The sequence below is a fragment of the Scophthalmus maximus genome, chromosome 9, assembly GCF_022379125.1.
Source record: "Scophthalmus maximus strain ysfricsl-2021 chromosome 9, ASM2237912v1, whole genome shotgun sequence".
NCBI classification, from domain to species: Eukaryota; Metazoa; Chordata; class Actinopteri; order Pleuronectiformes; family Scophthalmidae; genus Scophthalmus; species Scophthalmus maximus.
Window position 1 is genome coordinate 13,595,802 of NC_061523.1, and position 12,087 is coordinate 13,607,888.

Below are 12,087 nucleotides of genomic sequence, written 5' to 3' on the forward strand. Positions count from 1 at the left end.
CACCATAATCCACTTATTTGTTGGACTAACCCTTCAACCTTTTCTATTTGTCTCTTTCCCTCTTGCCTGACTCCATCTCTCTGGCTCTTGGAGTCCACACTGGTGGTAAAAAGGATGGTTGGAGCAAACTCTTGAAAAAACGACAGCCCTCAAACGTCGGTGGACGACACACCGGGTTTCAAATATGTAGTGTGTTTACAAACTGGTGGACAAAGTCACTGTGAGAATAACCCAAAAAGTCGGTACACGTACGAAAAGCAATAAAATGTTGTGGTGTGCCGGTGATGCACACTATTACCCTACAGAGTAACAGATGGAACAGAGACTACACTCACAGCTGCACAGAGTTCTGAATGGACGGTTTCACATGTACAGTTTACTTTACATGATGAAACAGTCTATTGGCGGTGGCAGCACAAAGGGAATTCTGAACGACTGAGCCATGAAAATCAGTCAACATAGGTTCAAGGACAGGAAACAATCAATATGAAGAAAAATTCACATTAGCAACAACTGTTGAAGGCATCACATTCAATATACTGAACAGTGTCCCCACTGTAAATGTGAGAAATTAAAATCTTAATTAAATATTCTATGATTCACGCACTGGGCCCTAACATAATTAGTTTTGGGTTTTGTTGCATGCCCAGTGGTCATATAGTTAGATCTGAGTATATAAGTAATTCCTACAACACATATGAAGTGATTACATTTATATTTGCATTAAACCATGTTTGTTTGCAAACATTAACTAATGAGCCTCCCAAATGTTACCAAAGTCTCCGCAGCATAGAGGGAGGCAGCTGATCAACCACAGAGCTGAGCTCACATACACACACTCAGATAACTAATTAATGCTATAATCCATTGCCAGAAATGCATCGTAGGACCTGTCGGGATCTGTTACCCTCCCTGCCCCTCTCTCCCTCTTCCTCCCTCCATGCATCCATCTTTCTCTCTCTCCTGCCATCACCCGGGCTCTTCACCTCTCCCTTCCTCACGCCCGTCATGCCTCTCTTTCTCTCTGCTCTCCTTCCAGTCAGACTAAGAGCGGATCCTGTGGATTTTGACATTAATCAAGTGGGACTCGTATAATCCCCTGTCAGATTACGGAGCCAAACCCATGTACACACATGCAGACGCACAGATGCATGCAACATGCATCGCAGACGAGCGCCACGTTAATGTATATGAAGACAAATTCAGCACAAAAAATATACCTGATATACATCCCTTCGCGATTGATGTCCTTGTAGAAGTTCTGCAAAACCAAACAGAGAAGTTGGATTACTGTCATTTTACATTTGTGTGTGTGTGTGTGTGTGTGTGTGTGTGTGTGTGAGAGAGCGAGAGATAGAAATGTTCAAATTCATCACAACTCACCACACTGACTGTAAGTTTGTAACTGTGGCAGTGTTCTCTCATATGGTTGTATGTGTGTTTATGTGTCGGTCGGGGAGTTAAACTCCCAGTTTAATGAAGTTTAATGACATCCACAGAGAATAGTGGGGTGAAACTAACTGATGTAACCCACCTCACGAGCCAATAATTCACACAAATGCAATCTCACATATCAAAGATCTGTGAGATTCACTGTGAAGCCGAAGCTTGCTGTGCGCTTATTTATATCTGCATGCTTTATTTGAGCAAAAGGTCAGATAAATCATTGTTGGCACCAATGCATTTTGATTTCAAGAAGTCAATTTCCTGCGGGAGGCTACCCATTGATATGAAGGTCAGATGTTTCTACTCGCAGCCGTGACGTTTGACACGTCTTTAGAAAATAAAACGACACAATATACAGCCGAATCACCACAACAGAACAAGTGGCAGCTGAACAGAGTCCCTGGAGAGACAACATGTATTCAAATGTACTTGTGTTTTATTGAAAATGGATAAGAATTAAGAGGCACAGTAAATAAAAGTGTGTCTGAGTGTGTTCTCCCTGACTGACGTTAGCCTTAGAGTGCCAAACAAATGAATGTTTCAGCAGGAAGAAAGTAATAAACTGTAAGATACATGCAGATTCACATCCATTTAATCATCATCTGATCCTGAATGTAAGCTCATAAATTCTAGGAAAAGAGTCAAACATGGTTGGTTTGGAGTAGGAATCAAACGATTTAATCTGCTGAGAAGACGGGATCGGTAGACGGGATCCATTTTCAACACCCGAGAATACCGTGGGGGGGAATCTGATTAGGGGATCACATAAGAGAACGGATGTGGAACAGACAGGAGCTGATGCAACCCTTTGCAAACAGTCAGAGACCAAACACAGAGATGAATCAGCAAAGAAATTAAATTGGGAAAAAGGAATATAAAGGTCTTGGCAACAAAGACAAAAGAATAAAATCTGTGTTTCATAGTGAACTCATTAGTCAGTGTGCTTCTTTTCCCACGGATGGGATGATCGAATGTGGTCTGTACTAGTCTCTTCTGACATTAGCATTTCAATTAATAATGAGTTTATTGATATGTGTATGTGTCTGTTAGTGTGTGTGGGAACAGCAGCTCTTTGCTGTGAGTCTCCATACACTTCAGCTACAAAGGTGCATGAATCACAAGGTTAGTCAATAAAGGCAAATCCATGGGGACTTATGCCTTATTCACAACATAAGGGAGATGTGAAAGATTCGGTGAGCATCAATGAAACATACAGAAATAAAAAAAATGATTACATTTTTACAAAGAAAAGGCCCAGACCAAGGTGGTGAAATTGTAGGACCCATTTTCCTACTTAGCCCTGTATCCACGTTAAGACAGATCACTTGAACTTCCTTGTTGTGGAGAAGGAGTTTGTGAGGCGGATCGAGCCTGCGGGATTTTAAAAAGACAACTCGGCCGTCTGACTTGTGCATTTCAGACAAGGCGGGACTAACCAGAAGATTGACGGTGCAGCTCATGCGGTTGTTGCGGCTGTCATCGCTCATCACGGTGCGGTAGTCGAGGAGACGGATCAGGAGTCCCTTCACCAGGGCGACAAAGTGCTGCACCTGTGGCTTCAGTGTGGCTTTTTCTGCAGCACAGTCCAAGAGGCTGACAGAGAAGTATCCACAAGTTAATCATCAGAGACGTCTGAGAGGCTTTTGCCTCAATATTCAGTGTGGTGCAGGGATACTTCTGCAAGAAGTGACCTTCTCCAGCGTTTGCAGATGAAATATGAAGTCAGAGCGAAACCACGATGGTCAAGATATTCAAACCTATATTCAAAAATGTCTGTACAGTGTTATATCACATGTTTGAATTACTATTACTCTACTATCATTTTTTGTAATGTTTAATACTCAAGCCTACATGGTCTCCAGTAGTTGCATGTATCGCTCATCGCCTCCGCCACCCTCCACCTCATGGTCCAACTTTAGAATAATCTCATCCTCAAACTGCGGAAGAAAGTAAAGATGGAGGGAAGGCAAAGCACGGGGGACAAATTGGAGAGAACACAGACAAAGAGTCGTTACAATGAATTATGCAAGCGTAATTAAGGTGTCCCCTTTTACTTTTCCTGTGATGTGCAGCAAATCGATGGAGGAGCACAACGTGTGTGTCAGTGTCGCTGTGGAATTAGTTTTTTTCACAAGTGATTGTTTTGCATTTATGCATGTTTCTGCTGATGTGTCTATCTGGTGTTTTAGTATGATGTGTCTCTGTATGCATGCATGCGTTTGTGTGTGTGTGTGTGTGTGTGTGTGTGTGTGTGTCAATACCTTTTGGAAGTTTCCAGAGTGTGCGTGTTCACAGGTGATCATGTCAAAGAAAATGGGAATGGTGGCCCTTCTCAACTCCTCCTCTGGGATCAGAGTCATCTCCAGGATGGGCCCCACCATGCCAGGGATGAAACAGATCTTATGACTGCCTGAAAGACATAAGTCACCCACACAAACAGAGGCAGAGTACATCTCAGTAAACGCACACATTTGCATATACTCAAGAACCAGCAGCACAACCGCGCAAGATTTGCTTACCTAGTTTGTACCAGATGTCACGGATAGAAAAACCAATGAGTCTCCTCATATCTCCATATCTGAAATAGATAAGAATAGGAATGAAGAGAGAGCAAATCACAGAAACACAAAATAAAAAGAGAGACTGGCCTCTTAGGTTAGAATAATGTCTTCAGTACTTCAAAAACTGATAAGATAACGCTGCACTAATGTGCCCCAAGATGAACTAGAGGCAACACGTGGTTAAAAGTGTAAACACAGACTCCAAAACAGATCACAAATCAGGGGGGTTAAGTGCGGTAAATAAGGAAATTAAATGGCTGTCTCTCTCACTTGGCAAGAGTCTTGTTCCTCTTGGTGGGCGAGAAATGCTGAAGCTGCAGAGACTCCTGGGTAATAAACGCCACCGCTAAGTGGAAGTAGTTATTCCACAACTAGAGCAAGACAAAAGAGATTCATGTTAAAAAGAAAAAAAAATGGTCAAGTGCACAGACAGAAGTTGTCCAATATGAGAAACACAAACACACTCACCTGCACTTCAAAGTCATCGTTATTCAGGAACTTTTGGTTCATGGTGTCGGCGTAGGTATTGATGGCTCTAAGAAACACCCTAACGGACAGAAATACACACACACAGCAATGCAATGGATTAAGTGAAACGGAAAATAATGCTGCAGGAATAATTTCCTCGTGCAGTAGTTTGATTGATGATGATTGGAAAATAAAAATAATAAAACACAAATGAGGAAAACTTAAAGGTTGCTATCAAATAATTAAATGATGAGAACCTTAACTTACTTCTTTCTTTTTTTTTCAAGAAAATGTTTTAGCTTTGACATCTGCTCTTGTTTATGCGTCAGTTAAGCCTGAAATCCTGCTTCAGATTTACACCAATGACAGATCATGACTGAACACTGTGTGCAGGTGAACCGGTTGGTTGTGACGATATGCATTTCTGCAGTTAAGTTGTAAATCTGCTCCGGCACCATCTATCTATCTATCATCGTTATCCAGGGCCAGCTGCCATTTGCCACTTATAAGTGGAGTTTTCTCTCTCTATTTGCACATTGCTTCCCTAACCCCGGTCCGCACACTCCTTATGTTCCCGTCTCTTCTTCCTCCTCGCTCTCACTTTCACCCCTTTGACTCTTCTCTTCCCTCTGACACAACTCCAGCCTCCCAAACTGGCTCACATCAGAACACATACACCCACGCTTTCTCTCGCCATCAGCTCACACACAGACATATTTGTCACCTCAGCTGTTTTTAGCATTGCAGCCTTGATCCCAGCTTTACTATCTCTGACTTATCCCTGTGTGGGTTTGTGTGGATGCACAAGTCACTTGCAGGTGTAAAGGATCCCTCAGAATGCACTGTGGCAGCTGTGGCCTTTTCTAGTTACGGGAGCAGAAGGGAGACCGGGAAGGTTGATGGTCCCAATCCGGGGCCTGTGCTTGCAGTGTTGTACCTGTTCTGTACCATGATCATGGCCATCCAGTCTGAGGGATACACATGCTTTCCAATCAGGTCCTTGAAAAGCAGGAAGGACTCCATCAGGAAGTCCTGCATGGGCAAGAGAAAAGTGAGTGTGTACATAAGTGTATGTTAACATATATACTTTAAACGTTTGAAACAAAAATGTCATTGTACAATACACATTCACTCTCCAATTATCTGCGTGTACTTACCACTAGATCTGTGGTTCCACTGAAGGTTTCTATGTATGTGGCATAATGACGATCATCCATCTGGCTGAGGATAGCTGTCATGCAGGCGACCACCCTGGACTACAGAGGTAAAGTGTGGGACAAAGGGAAAGACAGAAAGAGATGCACCATTACTTTTTAAGCACAGTGCAGCTCCTCTTAAACGGAGTGCTACACATCTAGATATACATCCAGACATCAAGATATATAAAATGCTTAGGCTAATTTGTTGTTGCACAACGTGTAAGGCTTACGAAAGAGAAACAAATCCTCAGAGCAGTTCTGTCACTTTCTAATTCGTGCCATAACTATATCAAAATCCAAACAGCAGCCCCATCATCATATAAAGCATTCCTTGATGTCAAATCGATTTGTCGATCCCTACTATGTCAAAACATTTTCAGATTTGCTCTATTACACAAATAACAAAAAACAAACAGACAAAAACAGAATTGAAGCTTTCCAAGCTTGAGGTAACAGCAGCTGGTGACATTTTTAAACATAAATATTTTTGATTTACTTATTTGTACGAAAAAGAGGAGAAAACATTACACATAGAAGACAGAGAAATATCCTGAAAAAAGTTGGGGGAAGAAAAGAGCAGTCCAAGACAAGCACAGAATTCATGGACCTTTCAGCATAATCCCCTCCACTAGGACAGACTGACACTAGGAGTCCGGGAAACAGAGAAGAAGAGTTGACTAATGAAAATGTCATAATTGATGGCATGAATGTAAAAGTAGTTTGCATACATAACAGAAATAAACTGTATAATTACAGTGGTGAGAGGTTAACTTGTCAGTCAAGCCAATGTCCAGCCCTCGACCCTCTGTCCCCTCATGTTTCTCCTTCTTGTTTCCCCGTGTCCATGTACTCAACCTGGGTGTTACTTTAATAACTATTTATTTCCCTGACAGTTCCTACCCTTTGTATGTTCTGTTGAATGAATACAATTAGCAAATTTGAGACATGGGAAAAAAAAAAATCTGTAACATTTACAGTGGGATATTGACATCACGAACCACAGAACCAAAAAGGGGGTGTTTCTTTCATTATTTCATTCCATCAGTTTCATCTATCCTCTTTTCTATCTGCCTGCTCAATTTTTTTTTTTTTCGAATCCCCTGTAAACAAGAAAGTGTGACGCTCAAACCACTTAAAGGCTGCAGGGTGAGCCCGGAACGGGACAGGGCACCTTGTGGACACCAGGTGTTACCTCAGGTGTCACAAGTGTGTGAGCTGTGAAGAGCACAGCGCTAATGGCCGCTGTGCAACAGGGTGTCTTGGCGTGTGCCCTGCTTATAGTTACGTCCCACATACACAAACACACGTAACAGACACCAACAGACAGCAACAAAATGAACACCAAATCTTTCTACTTTTTCGGCACCCTCTCTTTTCCTCTTATCAGTAATAGGATTATGAACACACACAGTTCAGTACTTTCTGGTTTCATTTGCACTGTGTGTGTGAGTGTGTGAGTGTGTGTTTGTGTGTGTGTGTGTGTGTGTTGAAGTGTAGGTCATGTGTCATGTTGCCCTACTTCAGTGTAACTGCTATTCTCTGAGGACGTATGCTCTCAATCTTCTTTAACGCCATCTAAAACAGAGAGCCCCAAGGGCCAAATATGTGATTTTCAGCTGCTGGTGTCCTCGCACGTGAATGTGTTTCATCAACACATCAAAGCCTTATGTTATGACATGCAAAGAAATATGGGAATGCGGCCTATTTGCCTCGTGCACATGAACTCAACTACTGCAGTGTGTATGTGACGGGCACAGGGACAGAGTTCAGGGCATGTAGAGCTGAAGGGCTTATGCAAGAGTGAGGAGATTACTGACAAAACAGGACACAGATGCTGGAGAGGTCTGGGATTTCTCTCCCTTCCTCCTCCTCCTCCTCCTCCTCCTCCTCCACCACCCTTCTTCGCCTTTCCTCAATTTGCCCAGGCATTTTTTTCAATCTAGCCGCTCACATTAATAATGTATGTAGAGCTGTAAATTCACTCTTTCATCAAAATGACAGACAATGCATGACATGAAATAAATCGAATCCAACCGTTGCAAAGATCCCACAGAAGCAGCATGGTTTATCACCCTCCAGAGTACAAGAGTACCGGACCAAAGACGCCACAAACTGATTACTTAGCCATTTGTAATTACTTACCATTACTGGGAGTACAAAAGTACAGTATGTCCTGCGGGGGGCACTCAAGAGAACAACATGCGCTCGTGACAACCCTAAGGGTTCATTCCGTCCAACTGTCCAGAAGCAGTTTGAATACAGACAACACTTAACGCGTATATATCCCCTGTCTGATTTATGTCTTCTGTGATGCTGCCATTGCAGCGCTGGCAGAATCTAACTCAACTCTATCACTGACAATGAAATGAAGAGATATTCGGGCATATAACAGTTGGCAATGTCACCCTTCAACAGATCAAATTAGCCCATGCTAATGTGGAAGCTTTGCAGCTGGTAAACTCATTTATGTTTTCGTCTGACCTCCACGGACTGAATGTGAAAGTTCTCCGTAGCCATTGAACCGAGCTGGCATGACCAACCAGCTTATGATTGGGAAAAAAAATGACTTGAACATCTTGAAATCCATTATTTCTTCCATTGTAACCAGGTTAAATGCATACAGTGCATTTAATGTGAACATGAAACACATGAAGTCGTGGAATTTCAGCCGGGGCACACATGTAGCTAGTACCCAGACCATGGTGAGAAATCATTGGCATACTACAGAGTCTACTCAGTCATTGCTGCTCAGGAGGCAAATCTCATTACTTTCGTGAATCGGAGGCTTGTAGAGTTTGCCAGTCGTGTGGGGTTTGTGTGATTTGCAGGTAAAAAGAGTCTAACGGTCTATTCAAATTGGCCTTAATCTGGTAGAATCCTGTTTGAAAGGTGTTCAAGAATTTTTTCAATGGCATTTCAATGACCACATTTTTTACACAGTCTCTGCAGGATCTTTTGGATGTATTTTCCTGGCAAAAGCAATTAATAAAGGATAATCCTTTCACACACAGTGTTATTTCATGGGGTGTAAGATGCCATTTTTGCAGTGCCTCAACTGAGAAGTGTCTAAAGTGAGCAATTTAAGTGATTTCAAGGGGACCAGTTCCAAGTTTTCTACCATTTGCCACCACAAGCTACAGAGAGTCATAGCTCTATTGATCTGTGTATTGCTATGGATCTAACAACCTTTCTAATTATGCAATGTAAGCAACTGGAGATAGAATTCATCACCCACCGCCCTTAATTGGTACCGATTTTGCTTCAACCACAGGATTCTTAGAAAGTGCTGTAAAATGTGATATACTGCAAATTGAGACTGTTTTTCTCCGTTTGCCCTTCACCAACTATCTTATCAACTATGTTACCAACTTCATCTAAACAATCAACCTGTCTCTTAGACCCCATCCCAACTACCATTAGTTAGGTCTTCTATTCTTAGATTTTATTAATCAGGATTCAGATTAGGACAGTTCTAGTGAAAGTTACAAATAACTTTGTTCTAATTGCACTGAATAAAGGACTTTCTTTGTATTTGTCCTGTTAGATCCTAGTGCTGTTCGTACATGTCAATGATGGATCCTCAATATGCAAAAGTTTCTCACAAGTTCAGGTTTGATCAGGAAAGGTCCAATATCTCCCCCATAAAAGAAAAATACAGGACTGCCTTTTCCCCCCTTACCAATGTAACATTGCAAAAAATACAGCATATCTTTTCTAAGAAAGATGCAGGAATGTCCATGCACTTGTTACTTCTAGACTAGACAATTGAAATTCCTCATGAGGTGTCCCAACAACTCTCTAAAGACTCTCCGGTTGTTTCAAAATGCTGCAGTGCAAGTACTGACAGTAACTGTATTAGGAAAAGAGATCATATTTCTGATGTGTTAGCTTATCTACATTGGCTCTCTAAAAAAATCCAGAAGTTCAAAAACCTCCTCCGCACCTACAGAGCCCTTAATGGCCAGGGACCATCATGTCTTAAAGAGCTGCACCTATCACCCCATTGACCCTATTACCCCTCCATAACACCGGCCTCCCCCAACAAGTAGAATGGGAGGCAAAGCCTTCAGCTATCAGTTAGGTTCAGAAGGCAAATACCTCTCTATGTTTAAACTTGTGTTTTTGATAAAGTTTATAGTTATGGCTGGCTAAGGCTTGCCTTGGATCATCCCTTAGTTCCATTGCTTTAGGCCTGGACAGCCAGGGGCTTTCCCATAATGCATCAGGTTTCTATCATCTCCTCTCCCTCTTCATCTGTATGCATTCATATCCCATTAATACATGTTACTAACTTGACTTCATTTCTCTCCCGTGGGTTTTTGCTCTCTTATCTCCCGCCTCTCTTGTTCTATCGCTTTTTGCAGGTATTTCTGCTTTTGGAGCTGCAGAGTTATTAGTCCTATTAATATTACAGTACATCTCTATGTGACACCTGCACTGTGAAACTGCATCCCTCTCTTTTTCTCAACCCAACTGGTTGAGGCAGACGGCCACCCACCCACCAAAAGCCGACTCTGCTCAAGGTTCCTCACTCTTCAAAGAATTTTTTTTTCGTTGCCACTGTCGGCAGGTGCTGACTCATGGTGGGAATGGCAGGGTCTCTTAATACAGAGTACGACCTTCCTCCATGTGAAAAGAGCATGTCATTGTGTGTAAATTTCACTTCTGTGCATTTCTTCTCTGAAAACAGATTAACTCTCAAGTCTCTTACATCCTCAATTTAAATAGTCAAAGTGTTCAAGTTGAATCTATCAAAGGAGCATATATTTATTCCAAGTTAGTTACAACTGAACAGTCAAGCAAGTAATCAGCCACGTACACGTGGATGATTTTGTTTTCTATTTGTCTGTTGTCACATTAAATTGCCATTATTTAGATCGAGATATTTAACAAATTTTAAGGACTGGCAGCATAAAAGGACCACAAACACTTGTTTTAATTCAACGGTCAAGGGGACAGGATAACAAGCATCCATTCAAATAATTCCAGGTCAACTGATGCCTTCAACAGCTCTTCATTAAGGTCCATATACTACCCGTGCTTTCCTCAGCACCGTTCTTCATTTCTTCTCATCTTCGCTGTCATTTTTTTTATGGCGTCCCCCCAGGTGGAAAGTTATTACGGTGCTCTCTACTGTGATTTTTCACAATTTTTATACATCATGGTTTAAAATAGAACATCTAGAAAACGCAGTCTCACTGACAGCCTGCAGCACTTCTCAAAGTACCATGATCACATACACATGCTGTCGTCTCTGACCCCCTTTTTTACACGTTTTTCCAACACCTGGGGGCTGCGATCTGACGTAGTGGGGGGGGATAGATTGTGCGGCAGTGTAATTGGAGTTGCTGTGTGTGTTAAGGTGATGGGCTTGTGTGTTTGTCGGAAGTAGAGAAAAAGCATGAGTGTCTATCTGTGTGCAATGCGTGTTTGCATTCCAAGTGTCTATGTGAACACGTCTGTTCATTGTTCAGAAAACAGATCAATGTGTCTCTCAGACTCTCATTTCCCAGTCAAGTAGAAAGAAACACAATCAGTTAATACAAACAAGGCCAGCAAAGCAAAGGAAGGAAGAGAGGTCCAGGGATAATGACAACAAAAACTATATAGGAAAAAAGTCTTCTGCTTTTCTATTATGTATCTATATGATTTTTTCAATCTTGTATGTTTTTTTAAACACGTGTGTTATTAATGCAGGCCCCATGTGTTGCACTGCACCCTGGTTGCAAATGTAACAAGCACAAATGTCTCCATACCATCACACACACATATATATATATATATATACACACACACACACACACACACACACACACAGACAGACATGATCTGACTGAAATTCAATAGCTTAAACTCGTCCATTAAAAAAGTGCATATGAGCAAAATGTTTTCATCTTTCCTGGTGCATGACAAATGAGGAAATTAATTTGCAAACACACAATTCACGCCGTGCACTAAAGACAGAACCCTCATAATCAAGCATAATTAGAATCTGGTAGCGTACTGCGTTTAATCTCACTTTCTTTTCAATAAATCACCTTTTTGTCTCGTTTGCCTCAAGACAGAGAGCAGCATCGTTTTCAGCCGTATACAAATGGGAGCGAAGAAAGAAACAGAATGAGATAGAGGGAAGGTGGGTGGTCGGAGAGCCGACCGGGGAGAATGAGGTAAGTCTGAAAGATGAGGATGAAAGGAATGAAGAAGGGAATGGTGTGGGGAGGCTAAAGTGGGACAAAGTAGAGGGAGGACAGTGACAAAACAGCTCAAGAGTGAGACACAGCAACCAAGGAGAGAGAGTGAGAAGGAGAGAGAGAGACATTAGGCCATGTTAACACAGAAAAGCAAAAATATAAATAAAGTAACTGATAAAAGCATGGGTGTGTGTTTCTGCGTGGGTGAGCATGTGTGTGTTA

The 12,087-nt window shown here is 41.9% G+C and overlaps 1 protein-coding gene across 1 annotated transcript in view; it reads right to left on the reverse strand.

The window, feature by feature from the left end:
* Positions 1–12,087, reverse strand: part of LOC118319239 (dedicator of cytokinesis protein 2) — an 83,265-nt gene that overhangs the window by 10,076 nt on the left and 61,102 nt on the right. The window contains exons 27-35 of the mRNA XM_035649478.2: positions 5,633–5,731; positions 5,413–5,507; positions 4,476–4,554; positions 4,278–4,378; positions 3,966–4,024; positions 3,708–3,856; positions 3,298–3,383; positions 2,883–3,039; positions 1,221–1,261 (exon numbers count right to left, since the gene is read on the reverse strand). Coding sequence (XP_035505371.2) covers positions 1,221–1,261; positions 2,883–3,039; positions 3,298–3,383; positions 3,708–3,856; positions 3,966–4,024; positions 4,278–4,378; positions 4,476–4,554; positions 5,413–5,507; positions 5,633–5,731 — 866 coding nt within the window. The remainder of the gene's footprint in view (positions 1–1,220; positions 1,262–2,882; positions 3,040–3,297; positions 3,384–3,707; positions 3,857–3,965; positions 4,025–4,277; positions 4,379–4,475; positions 4,555–5,412; positions 5,508–5,632; positions 5,732–12,087) is intronic.